This window comes from Lissotriton vulgaris, chromosome 8 (genome assembly GCF_964263255.1).
Source record: "Lissotriton vulgaris chromosome 8, aLisVul1.2, whole genome shotgun sequence".
In the NCBI taxonomy this organism is placed as follows: Eukaryota; Metazoa; Chordata; class Amphibia; order Caudata; family Salamandridae; genus Lissotriton; species Lissotriton vulgaris.
Window position 1 is genome coordinate 741,379,826 of NC_141696.1, and position 21,697 is coordinate 741,401,522.

At 43.5% G+C, this 21,697-nt stretch overlaps 1 protein-coding gene across 1 annotated transcript in view; it reads left to right on the forward strand.

The window, feature by feature from the left end:
- UGGT2 (UDP-glucose glycoprotein glucosyltransferase 2) overlaps positions 1–21,697 on the forward strand; it is a 1,432,652-nt gene that overhangs the window by 434,713 nt on the left and 976,242 nt on the right. Inside the window, exon 10 of the mRNA XM_086936163.1 lies at positions 17,987–18,047. Within this exon, the coding sequence (XP_086792289.1) occupies positions 17,987–18,047 (61 nt within the window). The remainder of the gene's footprint in view (positions 1–17,986; positions 18,048–21,697) is intronic.

A 21,697-nucleotide genomic window follows, 5' to 3' on the forward strand; every position in this document is an offset into this window, starting at 1 on the left:
AGGGCGGTTGACTCTGCTTTGCACACAAACCCTACTTCCGGCAGGACGCAGTCTAGTCGTCCGCCGGAAGGAAGGTATTTAGCCACTCATGCACCGGACGCGCAGCGGACGCGCGCAGCGGGCGCGCCGCTGGCGTGCCAAAGGCAAGCCCGTCTGCGCCCGTCCGCGCCTGGCCCACGCCGAGCGCACAGGATGCTGCCAGTTTTCAGGAAAATGGGCTTTTGTACTCTAGGAGCGAACTTCTCGCTTTAAATCATCCAACGGAGGGATGTGAGGTATGTCCTCCCAATGTCCATGGTAGATGCGGAGGCTGTGGTTTTGCCTTTTCTACCGCTAACACGAGCTATGGGGGCAGTCGGCGATCTGAGATTTTAATGCACGGAGGGCTTGTTAACGCCCGTTCTCTGGGGAAGCATAGGTATGAAATAGCCCAAGTTATTGAAAATATGGGGCTGGACATGCTTTTCATTACAGAAACTTGGGCGGATATGGCTTTGGACCCCGATTTCATTACCGCCTCCCCAGTTGGATATAGTTTTGTTAAGATGGATAGGCCTTTGGGGAGGAGAGGAGGAGGAGTAGCAATTATATTTAAAAACTGTTATACTGTTACGGTCCATCCGTTCAGCTTTCTGGCTGTGAAGCATTACACTTCACCGCCAACCTTAGTGCCAACCTTTCATTTAAGGGCATTCTGGTGTACCGGCCGCCTGGAGCCATAGCTGCGTTCTTGAACAATCTTGATGAACTACTCGAATCAGTGTTAGTTAATAAGGAATTCACCATCCTGGGTGATTTTAACTTTTATTTAGAAGATCCTGGAAACAAAGATACTGCGGTGCTCTTGGACACTCTTGGTGCCGCAGGGTTGGTTCAACTGATCGGTGTTCCCACTCATGAAGCAGGGCACACGTTGGACGGGATTTTCTCTTCTTGTTACGGACTTAAAGTGGGTGAAGGGCTTTCACTTCCCTGGTCCGATCATTCACTCATTAGCTTCACCCTTCCCATAAATGTTGGTCAACAGGACTATAAAGCCATGCCTCAGGCAGCCCCTTGTAGAGCCTGGTGTAAAGTGGACAAAACTGCTCTTTGAACCAAATTGGCTTGCTCTGTCCCTTTAAGTTCGGCCAATGTGGACAATGCAGTGATTAACGACAATAGCTGGTTATCCGACGCCATTAGCGTAGCGGTTCCTATTAAGCATATTTCCGGCAACCGGGCGGCACCATCTGCTACCTGGTTCTCGGATCTTCTTCGCAAAGAGAAACAGATGTGCCGCCATATGGAACGGCGTTGGCGTCTGAACTACCATGACTCCGATAAACAGATTTACAAGACTTCCCTCAGGTCTTACAAAGCACTAGTAATCACAGAGAAAAGTAATTACTTTAAAGCCCAGATTGACTCAGCAAAATACTCTTCTAAAGAGTTATTTGCAGTTATAAACAAATTAACAGTCCCCAATGCTCTGAATAAACTGGGCAGTCAACAATATGTGGATGACATGGCGTCTAATTTCAAAACCAAAGTATTGGACATTGTCCACAACTTTAAAGACGGCCTGAGTGCTCAGCCGGCTCCTAGTACACAGGTGACAGCTGCCGACACGAGCAGATTCTTAGAGTTTTCTCCTCTGTCAATTGATACAGTGAGTCACTATATTCTGGCCTCTAAATCGGGCTCTCCTTTGGATCCCTGCTTGTCAGGTTTTTTGATTGAGCTGGCAGACCTGGTGAGTCCCGGGCTGACAGACATCTTTAATAAGATGTTTTCCTCAGGAAGTTTTCCCACTACATGGAAGGAGACTTCCGTTCTCCCGCTTCTCAAAAACCCTCCTTAGATGCTTCCATGACATCAAACTATCGCCCCATTGCACGCCTCCCTCTTCCAGCCAAAATTGTGGACAAGATTATGAACATCCAACTGACCCAGTTGATTGATGACAGTGGGCTGCTGGACCACTCTCAGTTTGGCTTCCGCAAGGAACACACTACCGAGACAGCACTCATTGAGGTGACCGAAGAAATCAGAGCAGTCATGGATGGTGGAGGTACAGCGGCATTAATCTTACTTGACCTCTCCGCTGCGTTTGACACCGTTAATCATACTCTCCTGACCCACTGATTAAAAACTTTAGGTGTGGATAGCATGGCTTTGGCCCTACTGGCCTCCTTTCTGCAGGAGAGGAGATCAACGGTGTCACTCGACGGGTTTAACTCGGAACCCTATGTGCTGCCTTGTGGGGTTCCACAGGGTAGTTCGTTGAGCCCTTTGTTGTTCAATGTCTATGTCACTGACCTTGCATCACTTGTCAGGGATTACGGCTTCTCATTAACATCTTATGCAGATGACTCGCAGATTGTGGTTGCAGCTCATAAGAAACAGAGCTCCCCTGCGGTGCAGTTTTATAACTGCATGGCCGCCATTAACATCTGGATGAGCAGTCACTGCCTTAAATTAAACTCCGAGAAGACGGAAGTGTTGATTTTTGGCAACTTGCAACCATCCTGGAGTAAGCTCAGTTGGCCTGTGGAAATGAGCCTCCCGCCCATCCCTACTGCGAAGACAAAAAACCTGGGCATTTTGATAGACAACAGGCTCATGTTTATCCCTCAAATAAATGCCATTGTGTCTGCTTCTCACTTCCTGATAAAAAAAATCAGGAAGGTACTTCCCTATATTCCGGAGGAAACTAGGAAAGTGGTCATCACCTCTCTGATACAGTCTAAGTTGGATTATTGCAACGGGCTTTATTTGAATGCCCAAATGCAGTGCCTGAGAACTTCAGGCTGTCCAAAACTTGGCGGCCCGTTTACTGCTGAGCCTACCCCGGCATAAATCCATCTCAAAAGAGATTCGGAAGCTCCATTGGCTTCCAGTGATGCAGCGGATCAAATTTAAGGCGCTCTGTGTGGCCTTTAAAGCTCTGACACAAAAGGGTCCGCTGTTCATGAGGGAGCTTTTCGCGTGGTATCAGCCAGGCAGATCACTCCGTTCCTCAGGTGCAAAACTTCTTGCAGTGCAAAAGATTCGGACTTTGCATTGGGGAGGATGGAGTTTCCAACACGGCACTTCTAAATTGTGGAATCTGCTGCCACCAGAAATTAGGAAGGCCAGCTCTCTTATGGGATTTTAAAAAAATCTGAAAACCTGGTTGTTTCAGTGAGGGGTGTTGGTGGGGTGTCTGCTCATGGTTCTAGCGCCGAGACACCATTTTTGGTATTCGTGCGCTTTATAAATTTCATTATCATTATCATTAAATTCTAAATTGGTGCACGGCTTCCTGCTTGTAATGTTTGCTTTTCCGAGTTCATGGCTCCATAGAGATCCCAGGTAGTTTTGGTGTTGTAATGCATGTTATGTGCCATTGTGCAGCCATGCAAATTTGCTGAACTTTATACAGTATCTGTGGTACCATATTTGTTATAATTCAAAATGAAAACGCGATGGAATTTAACTAAGTTGAAAATATAATAAAGAAATTGAAAAAGACAAAATAAACCATACATTTCAGCTGGAAGAAATAAAAAATACAATTATTTACTTAGAAAATACAATATTGCACACAATAATCGAGCTAAAATATTTGAAGTGTAAGAGTAAATGCTCTTGTTTACATGGTCATCCTATTTGTGGCTGAATTGTTTTTCAGGTTTTTAGACTCTTCACACTCGGACACTTCTGTCCAGTGTATGCATGTAGAACATGGAGAAATTGGCTAATCCATGATTGGCTTATTTAACTTTGGCACAAGACCATAATATGCAGTGTGGAAATACACCAATGGCATGAAAAGTTAAATGTCACATTTGAGCTGCAGCACTTATTGTGCCATCCACTAATGTGCCAAAGGAAAGTAAGACTTCAGTCCTACCATTGTAGTCCGACTGCTGCAGTGTAAAGTCTACAGTGGGCCTGGTAATATAACTCATTCTTAACAGGTATAAATCTCCCTTTCAAATACAAGTAAGTCAGCCCTTTGTAAACCTTGGAGCCCACAAAGTAAAGTACATGACATTTAAAAGTGGGATATGTAGAAAATGAACATTACTATGTCCCTACAGTGATAAATAAAGAAGCCTTTAAATTTGGTATGTATCTCGTCACATTGGCTGAGCTTCAATGACAGAGGTCAAATGTAAGGCTATATCTACAAACAAATTGCTGCATATTTTTTTTAGCATTGCGATTGGTGTTTACAAAATCCTCTCACTTTGCAGTTAGAGAAAGAAAAAGTGAATTATGTGACAATCTTGCTTGGGTACAGTGTGTGAAAGGAAAGGTTGTAGGATGTCATTATTAGTAACACAACAAAACGTAAATACCAGAAAATGAACTCGACACATTCTGCAGTTCGGAAAACATAACTGAAGCACATTGTTTTGACATTTTAGTGTGTGTTGGAAACTATTTTTTCAATAAGATCAAAACAAATCAAGACACTCTTGGTGATACGAAATCGATATTCACTGAAACCCACTTTCTACACATTATCATTTGTCTGAACCATAGTTTTATAACTAAAACTGTATATCTGTGCAAATTCAGTGGCCATTTCAATGGAAAAAGTGTTGTTTGTAAATCAGAGTGCTCTACTGCATGATGCTTTAGTTACAATAAAAAAATCGCCCAGCTCATGTCAATTACAGCAAAGTGGGTCGTGAAAGTTTGTTGTGGTTCTAAAACGTTTGGGAAGCACTCACTAGTCTAGCTAAATAATTGTGAAAAGCATTTGTCAATGCCAGAGAGCTTTTAAAAGTTGGTTATTACCTTGTTTTACAGGCTATATACTGTTATTTTGTTACATGTAATCTCACAGATCACCATAGTATGTAAGGGTTTTTGTTCTGGCCACGCCCTCTGAGAAGCCCTCTTTTCACTGTGATGATTCTTATTGGGCCCTGTTCCGTGGGTGGTTGTATATTGTTTTGTAAGCTCTGTTTTTCTGCATATTTGTAATTTTATAACGGTATGCATGATAGATGCCAGTTTACGTGCACATGAATAGGTCATGGTATTTAAGGTGTAAGCCAAAGGTAAAGGGTTCATAGGGCAAAGTGATGCCAGATTTCCTAGGTGTGATCTGTTTAATATGAAATGCTATGACAAAGCCAGTGGACCTGACCTACTTATTGTGAAAGCATGTACTAAAGACATTAGGTTAAGCCTGTAGGCAAGTATTTTGTTACATTAAATTTCACAGATTATCATAGTGGTCAATAATTTTGGTGTTGATGATGCACCCAAACAAACCGTGTGGATAAAAGATATGCATTACAATAATCCTTGTTAGGCTCTTAGTAAAGATAGTATTTTGCTTCGCAAACTGCAATTTTGTAAACTTTTTTACTTTTATGACTATGTCAGATGGTTGCTTTGTGGCACATTTATTCTCAGTACAGTTCGCTTGAGTTTAGTATGGTGAAAAGCTAATATTAAAGACTGTGTGCCTGGTTGTTTATTATGAAACGTTATGATAAAGGGTGTAGGCCTGGCATATTTATTGTGAAAATCATAATTTAAAGTCAGTTTGCACTGTTATTACTCTGAATTAAATCCTACAGATAGGTCTTTTGTTAAACGGAATCTCACAGATTGACATAGTAGGCAAGGTTATTGTTTGTTACCCCCGACAAACAGTTTTGCTATGTTATATAATGTGTGTTTATATGACTCATGACTTACCAGAGAGGGTATCCTGGCACGGAAGCAGCAGCAGTATGGGCCGAGCTACGGCTGTAGCTAGGTGAATACCTAGGTGTTCAATTTCATGCTGAAGTCAAGAAATGAGGAGGCGACCCTGTTGTGAAGGGACAGGTCGCTCCAGTCTTTAGGAGTGAGGTAGGAGAAGTCATGGCCACCAAATCTGGTTTTGCGTATGCAGGGTAGGGGGTGCGAGTAGGAGTCCCACTGTGTCGTGCTGTCTGAGTGTTTATGCAGCTTGTTGAGGTACATGGAGCCAGTGTTGTGTAAGACTTTGTATTTGTGCGTGAGGAGTTTGAGAAGTACTTGTTTGTGGATTGGAAGCCAGTGGAGCTCTTTGAGGTGTGGGGGGGTTTGATTGTCGGGGTTGGGAGGTTGATTGTGAGCCTGGCCATTAAGTTTTGTATGGTCTTAAGTTTTCCAGCTAGTTGAGAGTTGATTCCAACATAGAGTGCATTGATGTGGTCCAGCTTGCTGGTGATGAGGGCTTGGGTGAGGGTCCTGCAAGTATTGCTGAAGAGCAGTTTGAAGATCTTCTTGAGCATCAAGAGTGTGGAAGCAGGAGAATGAGACTGTGTTCCCTTGGCCGGTCATGATGAGTTGGTTGTCAATTACTACTCCGAGGTTCTTTGTATCGATTGCCAGGAGGGGTGTGTGTGCAACTTCAACAAGCTACCAGGTGGAGTCCAGAAGCAAGGTGTATTTGCCTAATATTACTACTTCTGTCTTGTCTGTGGTGAGCTTGAGGAAATTAGTTTTAATCCATCTGGCTACTTTGTTCATGCAGTTGGGAAATTGGTCCAGGTGTTTAGTGTCTTTATCGGAGAGAGAGAGAGTGGGTTTGAAAAATATGAGGGCAGTTGTCTTAATCTCTGTCAATGATCATGGATGATGGAATTGAGCTCGATCTCTGTACTGTGATTGGTCCTGAATCCAGATTGAGTGGTGTTGAGAAGGTGGCTGTAGTTGAGGTTAGTGGCTAGGTGTTTGTTTATCATCTTTTCCATGACATTTGTCTTGCAAGGTAAGCAGGGAGATTTGCCGGTAGTTGGCTAGCATCTTAGGGTCTGCAGAGGGTTTCTTGAGGATGGAGAGAACTGTGTTGTTTTCCAGGCTTCTGGGTAGGTGGCTGTGATGATTGAGTCATTCATAATTGATGATTATGAATACGCTGATGGGGATCAGTCCTTTGATGATGGCTTGGAAAGGGCAGGGGCCAGAGGGTGCTTCAGAGTTTATGGACTGCATGGTCATTGCTGGCTCTTGAGTGACTATGGTGGGCCAGTTGGTCCTCTTGGTGTTGATTAAGATGGGCAGGTGGGCTGTGAAGGTGGATGGGTCCAGTTGGGACTTGAAGTTAACTTAGATGCTGGTGATCTTTTTGCAGAAGAATGCGGACCGCTCGGTGCAGATTTGATGAGGGAGGTTACACTGGTGGAGATAGCTGCTGTAGAGGTAAAGTCTTTCACTATAGCAAAGGTTTCATTGAATCTGTTGGTTCTGCTTTCGATGCGGTCGGTGAGCGCAGAGCATTTGGCCGCTCTGATTTGCTGATGGTTGCGTCTAAGGGCAGATTTGTAGGTGCTCCTGACTTTGTCTCCATTTGTGTTCAAATTACTTGTAGTGGCTTTCGGTGAGCCAGAGCTGTTCCGTGTACCAGCCTCCTTGCGGTCTGGTTCTTGTGGCTTTGTTGGCTTTGAGAAGAGCCATGGTGTCTGCGCAGATGGTGATCAAAGCATTGAAGTTGGAGATGGATTCCCGGAGGTTCTATACTGTGGTTATAAAAGATTTGCACAGTTTGAATTATTGTTTAACCCTATTAGGAGATATAGTATTTTACTTTGCCAACTGTCATTTTGTTATGCGTTTCCAATTTTATGACTTTACGCTGATGATTGACTTGTGGGAAAGCTTACGCGCAGTACAGTAGGCCTGAGTTGGTTATGGTGACAAGCCAGTGATGATAATAATGTCAAGTCAAGTCAATAAATTTATATAGCGCGCTACATACCCAGAGGGTCTCAAGGCGCTTGAGGAGGGGTGGGGAATTACTTCTCGAATATCCAGATTTTAAGCTGCTTTCTGAATGCTAGGTGGTTTTGAGTGAGGCGAAGGTGCATGGGAAGTGAGTTCCAGGTTTTGGCCGCTAGGTAGGAGAATGATCTTCCTCCCATGGTGGTTTTGTTGACGCGGGGAACAGTAGCGAGGGCTTGGTTGGAAGAGCGCAGCTGGCGGGAGGGGGTGTAGAAGGAAAGACGTGAATTGAGGCATTCGGGTTCAAGTTCGTAGAGAGCTTTGTGTGCGTGGGTGAGGAGGCGGAAAGTTATTCTCTTATTGACGGGGAGCCAGTGGAGGTTTTTCAGGTGACCAGAAATGTGTTCTTTACGCGGGATGTCTATTATGAGCCTGGCTGATGCGCCCTGGATGCGTTGGAGTTTTTTCTGAAGTTTTGCGGTGGTACCGGCGTAAAGGGTGTTTCCGTAGTCAAGGCGGCTTGTGACCAGTGCGTGGGTGACCGTTTTTCTAGTTTCGGTGGGGATCCAGCGAAATGTTTTTTTGAGCATGCGAAGAATGTTGAAGCAAGATGAGGAGACGGCGTTGACTTGTCTGGTCATCGAGAGTGAGGAATCCAGGATGACGCCTAGGTTCCGTGCGTGATCCGTTGGGATGGGTGCTTTTCCAAGGGCTTCTGGCCACAAAGAGTCGTCCCAGGCGGAGGGGGAGGTACCTAAGATAAGGACTTCTGTTTTGTCTGAATTCAGTTTCAGACGGCTATGCTTCATCCATTCGGCTACCTCTTTCATTCCTTCATGTAGGTTGGTTTTGGCGATGTTTGGGTCTTTGGTGAGTGAGAGGATCAGTTGAGTGTCATCAGCGTAGGAGATGATGTTGAGGTTGTGTTGGCGTGCGATGGTCGCGAGGGGGCTCATGTATACGTTGAAGAGGGTGGGGCTGAGTGAAGATCCTTGTGGCACGCCGCAGATGACTTCAGTGGCCTCTGACTTGAATGGTGGGAGGCGTACTCTCTGAGTTCTTCCGGCAAGGAAAGAAGTGATCCATTCCAGTGCTTTTCCTTGGATTCCGATGTTTCTAAGTCGTTGTAACAGGGTGTTATGACAGACTGTGTCGAAGGCTGCGGAGAGGTCGAGGAGGATGAGGGCGACTGTGTCTCCATTGTCCAGTAGAGTTCGCATGTCGTCTGTTGCTGCGATGAGTGCGGTCTCAGTACTGTGTTTGGCTCGGAAGCCGGACTGTGAGGAGTCGAGGGATTTGTTGCCTTCGAGGAAGGCGGCGAGCTGGTTGTTGACAGCTTTCTCGATGACTTTGGCCGGGAATGGGAGGAGCGAGATGGGGCGGTAGTTTTTGAGTTCGGTGGGGTCAGCTGTGGGTTTTTTCAGAAGGGCGCTGAGTTCGGCGTGTTTCCAGCTTTCTGGGAAGGTGCCGGATTTGAGGGAGCAGTTGATGACGTCTCGGAGGTGTGGTGCTATGATGGAGTCTGCTTTGTTGAAGATGTGGTGAGGGCAAGGGTCTGAGGGGGATTCTGAATGGATGGAGTTCATCAGGCGAATGGTGTCCTCAGTGGAGATTGGGTTCCAGTCATTAAGGATGTTCAAGGGGGGGTGAAGGTACGGCAGAGGGTTTGATGGGTTGGTCTTCGGGTTGGTTGTTGAAGCTGTTGTGGATGTCTGCGATTTTGTCGTGGAAGAACGAAGCTAGTGAGTCGCAAAGGGTTTGAGAGGGGGTGATGTCGTTGGAGTTGGCAATGGGGTTGGTAAACTCTTTGACGATGTTGAATAGTTCCTTGCTGTTGTGGGCGTTTTTGTCTAGTCGGTCTTTGAATGCGGTTTTCTTGGCAGTCCGGATCAATTGGTGGTGTATGCGGGAGGCGTTTTTGAAAGCGTCCCTGGTGTTTGGGTCTTTTTTCCAGGTCTTCTCAAGGGAGCGAAAGAGTTTCTTGGATTTCTTAAGATCATCGTTGAACCAGGGGGCGTTTTTGCTGCCTAGTTTGATTTGACGTTTTTTCAAAGGTGCTAGGTTGTCGGCAGTGTCGGTTAGCCATTGTGTGAGGTTGATGGCTGCTTGGTTGGGGTTCGATGAGTGGGCAGGGGGGTTTTGAAGAAGCGATGTGGAGACCTGGTCGATGGTGATTTTGTTCCAATTTCTTTGCAGAGTAGGTTGAGGATGTGGTCTTTTTGTAGACAAAGTGAACGCAGCTGTGGTCCGTCCATTGGAGAACTGTGGTGTGACTGAAGGAAATATGTTTGCTGGAGGTGAAGATAGGGTCGAGAGTGTGTCCTGCGCGGTGTGTGGGGGTATTAACAAGTTGTTTGAGTCCTAGGTTGGCGAGATTGTCCAGAAGGGTGGTGGTGGTGTTGTTGTTGTTGTTGTTCTTTTCCAGGTGAAAATTGAGGTCTCCCAATAGGATGTAGTCCTCGGAGGAGAGGGTGTGTTGGGTGATAAAGTCAGTGATGTCTTCAGTGAATTGTGCACGGGGTCCTGGTGGCCTGTATAGGAGTGTGCCTCTGAGTGTGGTCTTGGGGCCAGTGTGGATCTGGAAGTGAAGGTGTTCGGCGCTAGAGAGGTTGTCGTCTGAGCTGGTTGAGATGCGGATGGAGTTCTTATGGACGATGGCGATGCCTCCTCCTGTTTGCTTGGGGCGATCTTTTCAGATGATCTTGTAGCCTTCCGGGATGGCTATGGTGATGTCTGGGGCCGAAGAGGCGTTCATCCATGTTTCTGTTAGGAAGGCGACGTTTGGAGAGATGGTGTCTAGTAGATTCCAAAGGTTGATGGCGTGGCTGTGGACCGATCGGGGGTGAGTAGGATGCATTTAAGGTGGTTGGCGTCAGATCTATGTTTGGTGTTAGTGGATGCAGAATTGGTTTTTGTGCCGTCAAACTTGCAGGAGATGCATGTGAAGGGTCCATGGGTGTGTCCAGGTGAGGCTTGGGCGCAGTTGGGGAGTCGGCCAGGATTAAGTGCTAGGAGGGTGGCTGAGTCGTATGTAATGCGGGTGGGCTGGGCATTGCGTGGACCAGGGGGTCTGGCGCTGGGCGCGGTCCAGGCGCGGACGGGCGTAGACGGGCTTACCTTTGGCGCGCCTTCGGCGCGGCCGTAGCGCGTGGACGCTGCGCGTTGGGACATCTGCTTTAAATGGATAGTGGAGGGGGCGGAGCGTGGGAGGGTCAGTTGGGAGGATACAAAATGGAGTTAGAAAGTGAAACTTGGGCAGCCTTTGGTCAGTGCAAAGCTAAATAACAATAGTGCACACAATTGAGGCAGCAGAAAAAGATGCAGATTATAAAAGGCCAAAAAAGTAGGATTTACCTATGCCTCTATGTACATGATTGCAACATTTAATGTAACTCAAAGAGAAAACCACACTGTTAGTTAACTCAGACAATTGATTTATGTCAAATATTTTTTGAAATTCATAAATTGTCCATGATTTACGACAGGAGAAAAATACATAGTCAACTTTACATTGAACACACAAAAGAAGATTTTTGCTAGGGAAAAAGCACAACAAACAACGTGTAAACCATAATTGTGTGAATTATAGTGAAAATATCACCAAAAAGTGCATATACATTGTACACAGTGATTGAGCAATTGTATCAAAACAGTAAACAACAAACTTTCATAAATTATAATGAGATAATGAACAGTTTTGGGGGTACGTCTTATTCAATACCTGCCCAACTTCCTGTAACACTATTTATTATGGAATTATGGTTGTGTGAATACAGGGAAAAGGAAAACCCAACATCAATTAGGACATGCCAATAATTTTGGGCAAAACAATGATGCTAAATGCGAGGTGACGTCTAGGGTCACCATCAGCTGAGTGGCCTGATTGAATGATTGTCCCTCTATCCTATTGATGAAATCAGTTGTATCTCTGAGATATGACTTGACCTGCGGTAGAAAGGGTTTGAGAAAAAAATCTATATATTTTGAGACCGGTTCCAGTGCAGAATCGCACCCCGACACAATGGGTCGGCCAGGCGGTGTTTTATCATTTTTATGGATTTTTGGTAAAAAGTACAGGACAGGCGTCCTTGGTGCTTTTTTGTTCAGGAATTCAAATTCCTTAGGGCCTAGGAATCCCTCATCAAGTCCTGTCTTGGTGATGCTTGCGATTTTACTTTGTATGGCATGCACAGGATCCTCCTTAATTGGTCTGTACCAATCTAGATTGTTGACATGCGTTGTTCCTTCCTCCACATACATGGTGCGGGGCCATATCACGACTGCCCCACCCTTGTCTGCTTGTTTTATTAAAATAGACGTATCTGATTTGAGGTTCTGAATGGCAGATGTTAACCCTTTAGACATATTTTTGTGTACAAAATTTTTTTGTTTCTCAAGTTTTGAGAGGGAGGAGAGGACGGCTTGTTCAAAGGCCATGACCTGTTTAGGAATGTTTTGGGTCGGCGTAAATCTGGATTTAACTCTAAGCCCTGTGGTTTCTGAATTGGACGTCACTTCTGCATCCGCGAAAAACACCTTCAACCTGATCTTGCGACAAAAATCTAATGCCTCTAATTTCAGTTGGGTGAAGTCCGTTCTTTTGTTGGGGACAAACTTGAGGCCCAGGGATAAGAGTGTAACTTAATCCTGGGTAAGTTGTTTATCTGAAAGATTGACTATGGCTGATTTCTCTAGCTCTTGTAGGTTTTGTTGCGTGTTCGCATCTCCCATGGTTGTTTGAAGCGGACCCGTGACTGTCCGCCTCTGCCTAAAAAAGGAGATGATACAGCAGCCCCTCGTCTTTTAGAATTGTCTTGTCGAGACTCAGATGACGAGTCAGACGATGTTGTATCTGAAAAAGTGAGGAACCTATTCCTGGATCTGCCTTGGAATGATGTTAGAGCCCCTCTTGATTCACCTGATGTGTAGAAATCCTCTTTCAGGAATGGATAAACTTGTTCCAATTTGAAGGATTTAGAGTCCCTTTCAAATTGTGCTACTTTAGCGTTAAGTGTGTTGTCCTTGAAAAGTTGTATTTCTTTTTCAATCTTATCTAAAAGATTCTTGGCTTCGGTTACCGTTTGATTGTCAGATATGGTCTTGATTAACTCCTCAATTTCTTTTTCTTCTTGACTACAGATACGTTGGGCTGTCTGTATAGTATGGACCATGAGGTCCCTACTACATTTAGTATTAATCTGACTGAAACCCTTTTTGTAATCTGTGTCCTCGCTTAAAATCACCGGGATGTTCTTCACCTGGAGTCCCCAAGGGATAGTCCCAGCTTTAAGGTGTTTGAGTAGAAAGTGGCCATGTAGTTCGGTTCGTATGTGTTTTTTTTGAAGACGGGTCAATTTATCTGCCTCATTTTGTTGTTTGGCTGAGGTACTCAATGTTATGTTAGAAAAAGGAGATGATTCAATAAGACTCGCAATATGGCTCTCCGTAAAGGACAGCATATCTTTCTCTGCCATGCTATACAGGAGACGAGTCCCCTGTAGTGAAGTGAATCAGTTGTTGATAAGGATGACGGACAGTGTCAATCCCTACCTACTCGGGTAGAAACCCGCGCTAATGATGCAAAGAAAGGAGGGGTTTGGCCCAGTAGGGAAGAGGGTAGGTAGGGCCTATTAATACCAAAAAAGTAGGATTTACCTATGCCTCTATGTACATGATTGCAACATTTAATGTAACTCAAAGAGAAAACCACACTGTTAGTTAACTCAGACAATTGATTTATGTCAATTATTTTTTGAAATTCATAAATTGTCCATGATTTACGACAGGAGAAAAATACATAGTCAACTTTATATTGAACACACAAAAGAAGATTTTTGCTAGGGAAAAAGCACAACAAACAACGTGTAAACCATAATTGTGTGAATTATAGTGAACATATCACCAAAAAGTGCATATACATTGTACACAGTGATTGAGCAATTGTATCAAAACAGTAAACAACAAACTTTCATAAATTATATTGAGATAATGAACAGTTTTGGGGGTACGTCTTATTCAATACCTGCCCAACTTCCTGTAACACTATTTATTATGGAATTATGATTGTGTGAATACAGGAAAAAGGAAAACCCAACATCAATTAGGACATGCCAATAATTTTGGGCAAAACAATGATGCTAAATGCGAGGTGACGTCTAGGGTCACCATCAGCTGAGTGGCCTGATTGAATGATTGTCCCTCTATCCTATTGATGAAATCAGTTGTATCTCTGAGATATGACTTGACCTGCGGTAAAAAGGGTTTGAGAAAAAAATCTATATATTTTGAGACCGGTTCCAGTGCAGAATCGCACCCCGACACAATGGGTCGGCCAGGCGGTGTTTTATCATTTTTATGGATTTTTGGTAAAAAGTACAGGACAGGCGTCCTTGGTGCTTTTTTGTTCAGGAATTCAAATTCCTTAGGGCCTAGGAATCCCTCATCAAGTCCTGTCTTGGTGATGCTTGCGATTTTACTTTGTATGGCATGCACAGGATCCTCCTTAATTGGTCTGTACCAATCTAGATTGTTGACATGCGTTGTTCCTTCCTCCAGATACATGGTGCGGGGCCATATCACGACTGCCCCACCCTTGTCTGCTTGTTTTATTAAAATAGACGTATCTGATTTGAGGTTCTGAATGGCAGATGTTTACCCTTTAGACATATTTTCGTGTACAAAATTTTTTTGTTTCTCAAGTTTTGAGAGGGAGGAGTGGACGGCTTGTTCAAAGGCCATGACCTGTTTAGGAATGTTTTGGGTCGGAGTAAATCTGGATTTAACTCTAAGCCCTGTGGTTTCTGAATTGGACATCACTTCTGCATCCGCGAAAAACACCTTCAACCTGATCTTGCGACAAAAATCTAATGCCTCTAATTTCAGTTGGGTGAAGTCCGTTCTTTTGTTGGGGACAAACTTGAGGCCCAGGGATAAGAATGTAACTTCATCCTGGGTAAGTTGTTTATCTGAAAGATTGACTATGGCTGATTTCTCTAGCTCTTGTAGGTTTTGTTGCGTGTTCGCATCTCCCATGGTTGTTTGAAGCGGACCCGTGACTGTCCGCCTCTGCCTAAAAAAGGAGATGATACAGCAGCCCCTCGTCTTTTAGAATTGTCTTGTCGAGACTCAGATGACGAGTCAGACGATGTTGTATCTGAAAAAGTGAGGAACCTATTCCTGGATCTGCCTTGGAATGATGTTAAAGCCCCTCTTGATTCACCTGATGTGTAGAAATCCTCTTTCAGGAATGGATAAACTTGTTCCAATTTGAAGGATTTAGAGTCCCTTTCAAATTGTGCTACTTTAGCGTTAAGTGTGTTGTCCTTGAAAAGTTGTATTTCTTTTTCAATCTTATCTAAAAGATTCTTGGCTTCGGTTACCGTTTGATTGTCAGATATGATCTTGATTAACTCCTCAATTTTTTTTTCTTCTTGACTACAGATACGTTGGGCTGTCTGTATAGTATGGACCATGAGGTCCCTACTACATTTAGTATTAATCTGACTGAAACCCTTTTTGTAATCTGTGTCCTCTGTGAAAATCACCGGGATGTTCTTCACCTGGAGTCCCCAAGGGATAGTCCCAGCTTTAAGGTGTTTGAGTAGAAAGTGGCCATGTAGTTCGGTTCGTATGTGTTTTTTTGAAGACGGGTCAATTTATCTGCCTCATTTTGTTGTTTGGCTGAGGTACTCAATGTTATGTTAGAAAAAGGAGATGATTCAATAAGACTCGCAATATGGCTCTCCGTAAAGGACAGCGTATCTTTCTCTGCCATGCTATACAGGAGACGAGTCCCCTGTAGTGAAGTGAATCAGTTGTTAATAAGGATGACGGACAGTGTCAATCCCTACCCACTCGGGTAGAAACCCGCGCTAATGATGCAAAGAAAGGAGGGGTTTGGCCCAGTAGGGAAGAGGGTAGGTAGGGCCTATTAATACCAAAAAAGTAGGATTTACCTATGCCTCTATGTACATGATTGCAACATTTAATGTAACTCAAAGAGAAAACCACACTGTTAGTTAACTCAGACAATTGATTTATGTCAATTATTTTTTGAAATTCATAAATTGTCCATGATTTACGACAGGAGAAAAATACATAGTCAACTTTTATAAAAGGCGGCAGTCACACGAAGTATTACCAAAATGCTAGCTTAGTGTGAGGTACGGCGCTATGAATCAACAAAGCGCTATGTGAATTTGCTAATCCTGTCGTGCGCGATGTTTAACAATGCAAAATTACTTGGGCGCTGTGATTAAATGTCGAGCGCGATGTTAACAGTGCTATTCCAATGGAGTCCGATGTTATTAGTTCCTTATAAATGACGCGCGATATTTAAAGGGCTAGATTACACGAGCGCGAAGTCAGAAGCAGCTATTTAAACAAGCGCGTTGACACAGATGCAAGTGCGAGCAAGCGTGCTGCTACGATACCAGCCAGATGATTTTGCAGCAGAATTCTTTGCCAGGGAGCGTGGGGGGGAGCGACCGTCTCGGAAGAGATCCAGGTGGTTTCTTGAGGATGTGCAGGTAACTTTTATGCGGGATGGCATAGGTCTGGCCTATTTATTGTGAAAATTCATTAAAAATACAATAGGCCTGGCTTATTTATTTTGAGAAGCACATGGTAAAGCGAATAGATCTCTAACAGTGGATTGTAATAACATTATGTTACAGGCCGTAAAAAAGGTGACCATGCCAGTCCAGTGTGACATACTAGTATATAATGGGCAAACATAACCTGTCCAAAACGTCTCGTGGTTTTAAATCAATATCTCAATGGCCTTCGTTATTACTGACTTCCAATGTTATCCACATGTTAGATCATCAGAATGTGTTTACCAGAGAACAACAAAAAAACAACATAGCCAGGTGTTATCGTAACCAAGCTCCATTAAATGATACACAGATGAGATTTCCAAGAGTTTTATAGACTTTATATTAATTAACCCTGGGCGTAGTTTGCGTAGTCGCGCTATGCGAAGTGCACTTCGCGCTACGCGAACTGCGTAGTGCACTGTGCAAAATGCTGTTCGCACTGATTGTACAGTGCCGATTGCTTGTCCGCACTGTGCAATCAGTGCAAACCGCATCGTGCACAGTGCAAGCAATCGTTTTCTGCTGCTCAATTAGATTTGTACTCGAGCAGCAGCTTTCTCAACGCGGACTGGTCGTTTCTCATTGCGAGCGGTCGGGAGCATACGCGACCACACGCAATGTGAAACCTGACCTCCCCGCGCTGAGAATCTCGCCGGGAGGTTTATTTTCCACGCTCACGACCAGCAACTTGATGTTGCTGATCGCGAACGAGGAAGAAGTCTCACCGGGATGTTATTTTGCTCACTCGCGGTCGCCAACTTGACTTTGAGGACAGCGAGCAAGCAAAAAAACCTGCTACGCGTTTTTGCACAGTGCTATGTGCAATTTGCGTAGCGTAGTCCTACGCCCAGGCCTAATAATAATACCTACATAAATGCTATAGAGATGTAGAGAAGTACTCTTGTTAAAAACATGAAATGTATAACAATGATCTTATTGTACAGGCAGTACCCATTAAATTAACCATTAATTGTAATGAATGAAGCTAGAAAGAAATAGTTGAAGGCAACAACATTGTAGCACATTTCAAGCCTATTTTATAGTTTGGCGGAGAGGGTACTCCACGGCAAAAGTGACAGGGTACCCTCTGTGTCAAACTGAAGGCCCTCCCACCTCATTTAATCTCAGGCGGAACTTCAGTATGTTGATGGCGGAGACTACTCTGTCTCAGCCACTGAGATACACTTCTAATGGCCCGACAGAGTTAGGCAGTAGCAAGTGGTTTTATGTATTGTTTTATTTAATTTTACCTAGCCTGTCATCCCATCAAATCCCCTCCGCCTGCCCCGCCCCACTGCTCTTACCTATGCCAGCTGCACCTGCCAGTCTCCAATAATGCCAGTGTTCATAACCAAGACTGTTCAACAGCCTTTGACAATGCAATACCATCCAGATGGGGAGAAGTAAGGACTACACAGTCTTATCCAGTCCTAGCTTTATAGCAGACCATTACATTTTGAGATGTGTAATCGGAAGTTTGAGGCTAATAAAAGAGAATATTTCATTACATGCTGCTGCTTTTCTGGGTATTCCAACCGAACATTAGGGACCAGGGAAAATCAGGCCAGTCATCTAAGCATTGCATTTCTTTCTGCATTCATATTTCAAAGCAATAACTGACTTAACTGTAAATATTTCAAATTAGAATGTGGTTGTGTTTCTTTTCCGTTATGGACAAGAATAAGCTATAATATCTTTTGTTTTCACAGATCACTGACCAGGATTACAATTAACCAAGAAATGAGAACTGAAGTAGAGGAAAATCAGAAGGTTTGGAACTCTTTTATCCTATGGTGGACTGTTTTTAATCAATTAAAATGTTAAGTAGTTAAATTAAATCTGTGACTGCACTAATCAAACATGCTGTACTCCTGCTTTTGTCGGGAGTACATTTCTAATGTTTTTCAATGTTGGAAGAGACTGACAAGGATTTGACAAATACCTTTAAACCTGTACGTTTATGAATGTGCACAGTCTCACAGGACATTCCCACTCTGGAACTACTGCTTCCTGCTCCTGTATGTAGAATTGTAGAAACGTGGCAAAATCACAATCTTGCTAGAATCTAAACCCTATATAATATGAGCCCTGACACAATTGGGGTACCACTATCAGAGCTTTGATAAAATGAGAATGCTTCCTTAATTTGTCACTTCACTGCCTGCCACCAAAATGGTCAAGTGGATTTGTTTTTTTACGGAGCAAGTAGATTTCTGAAGCATCCTGCCCCTTGGACAAGTGGATATTTTATCAAATTTCACACGTCTGGATTTTACCTTATAAACTGATGCCTGGGCAGTGCACAGTGAAAATCCTTATTAGACTGCAGCTCAGTTGATGGCTTCACGCATTGTGTTTTAGTGCAACCAAAGAACATTGTATTCCTGCAGCCAGAAGGGTCAGATGAACATAACCTTACATGACTTTTGTACATCGGACAGAGTGGCAAATAAATACGGATGAAACCGCGACATCTTTTTCTATTTTTCCTACTTCAATTAGCTTATCATATCCACTTGCAAAGTACACCAATATTCTGAAAGAATGTCTACTTTTCAAAAATGTACGTCTACTTTTCAGAAATGTACAACCTATTGGCTTAACTTCGTAGGGTGGGGAGGGTGTTCACAAACCTTTTCCCCACAATCTGGAAGTAGGTAGAATCCAGAAATATGAATTACCATTTAGAAAACTGAAAATCTGTTGTACATTGCAAATCGGTCTGCTTCTAAAAGCTGGAACGAGCGTGATCTTGTCACAGCAAGCATTTTGTATCTACCGTTTTTAGAAAAAGGAACATGTGCATTATTGCTTTGCACAGACGAACCCCCTCCCTCGCAAAAAAACAAAATAATTTTCAACGTTTTGGTTATTGTCTCAGTTCCCTCCAAGGGAATCCACGGCTGACTGCCTTTAGAATTCCCATCCTGTGCAATTTTGGCTAATTTCTAGTAAACCACTGATCTGATTTACACTAAACGAAGCAAAGGCACTTCCTTGAGCAAAGTTCTAAATTCAGCTAATGTTGGGGTAGGTCCGTTAAGCATTCTTTTCCTCTATTGGAGAGCAAAGAATCCTATGGTGACTAAATTAGAAAATGTTACCTTTGTATGGCTCCACTTGACATGTCTGCATGGGACTTGCATTCATAACCCAAATTGGATTACATTTTTGATTGAAAGTTTTCTAAAGATTCGTCTAAAGTTATTAACACAATAAAATGGATTTTCAGTAGAAATTCTGACCTAACCAAACCTGTACTATGGCTATCATCTTTGTGTAACGTTAGTTTTTTCTTTTAACATTGAGTTTTTATTATGCTTTTTTGAGTGAGCTCTGTTATTAAATGCATTTTACGCGTACATTGTTTGCTGTGACTGAGTAGCATTGCAGTAGTTGAAACTAGAGCGTCCGTACGTTTTGCAGGTGAAACCTTGCCTATTATTTGATCTGTGCATCATGCCGAACTCATGCCGAAGTGTAAATTGCGTTTTGCTCTGGCCACTGTGCCTTGGAGCAGAGCACACGTCATTTTCAGACCATTTCATAGTTTAATCACATCGAGTATGTATTTTTCCAGAAGCACCAACGTTTATTTGGTCTCACAGCTACCAGCACAGCGGTATCCCATTATACATATCCAATCAAATCTCAACTGGATGAACCCCGCGTAATGTGGAAATAACTGAAATAATAGAGTAATTAAATGGGGTTAAAGCTGGACAGACGCACGCGTTTGTTTTATCTTCAGTCTCATTATTTTCAGCTCCCTTGTGCCGTATCAACTGAAGGTCTTCCTGTACCATCAACATTACAGCACAATAAATTGGCGCGTGAGCTTGGCTTGGTGCGTCCATCTCGCAGCATGGGACTCCGCGCCCTGCTGTTCATAACTGAATGTTTCCCATCTGAGATAATGAAAGTCGAGCAGCAATGTAATGGCGGCATTGGCTTCGAGGTGTTCAAAACGGAGACAAGTATTCTAATTTGAGTAGGGGTCAGAGGAGAGATGTCTCCTCTTGGGTATTAAAGATAGGAAGGCACGTGGAAAGATCAACACAAAACTTGGAGTTAAATATGTTTTTCACCGAAATTGTTATTTATTCTGTGTAATCATGCTATTTTGTTTCTACTCTATACCACATTTGCTAACTTTTTAAGCATTTTTGCAAGAAGACCAGTTTACCGTGTCCGTCTCTTCCAGACCACGTAAAACCAGTAACTCTTTTTAGGTCTTTCGCCTTGAGGTAATTGCATATAAAATGACGCACAGCTTAAATGAAAAATAAATGCACGTTAAGTTAATCAGTGGCAAGTGGACTACCCTACAATATGAAAGCTCTATTCATTGGTGCACTGCAGAGTTATGGGTCTGTCAGTCTAATTAAAAAGTCACAGAACCCTGGTTGGTACAGTGGAGAATAGTGACTTGTATATGTTTAGTGCTACGAGGTCCCAGTCTGTGACATAAAGGACTGTGAATATGTAAGTCAGTATTTTAAACTTGCATTACACACAGTAAAAGATAGGCTGCTAAAACATTTACAAAAAGGTTTACGATTTTAAAAAGAGCTTCCAAAATATAGATTTTAGTATTACTCAGACTTTATGTAGTGCAATTTGTTTATAACTGTTCTTTAAAAACACACTTCACAGCTCAGCTGGTAGCCCCTTTGCAATACCACTCAAAATATTAAATATGTTTTATCAGGAAGCTTCAAGTGGTTCCATCAATAAAGGAAATACTGGATTCTAAGCACCCTTTACAATTGCAGACTAACAAGTTGCATACATTTACATTCCATGTTGCAGCAGGTGACCCCGTATTGACTGTGTTGAAAGGCTCCCTTATGTCCCCAAAGTCCCAGCCTCAGAAATAGGAACAAACCGGACTGTATGGCGAGATCGGGATTATCTCGCCTCACCATGAAGTCATAGTCTGCCACTGGCAGCAGCCGATTGCCTGATCCATTCCCGAGGCGGTCCTGGGGTCTCTCAATATCTTGAGTTTGAAAAGTCACGATGCCAGCATGGACCCATGACACTTTGAAGGACGGGTCCATGTTTCGCGCTCCTGGCAGGCGTGAAAATATCTCCAGACCACCACTTTCTCAAGCAATCCAAGCACACAGCGGGGTGCAGTTTGGGAAACCCTTTATTCACTGGTTGAGAACAGCATGATGCATTTCGACAATTAGCTCCTTCTTCAGATGCGGCTCGCAACCAGATGCCACCCTCTCCCTCCTTTAAATATTCTAAGGCACTCCATTGGCGGGAGACCAGCTGACCCCGCTGAGATTGGAACAGCTGCAGTTTGATGCACGACTACAACACCCAACATGCACTTTCAGTTGAGTACCGCAGCAGGATCAAATAATGCTCATCTATATATATCTCTATATATAGATCTCTCTCTCTAT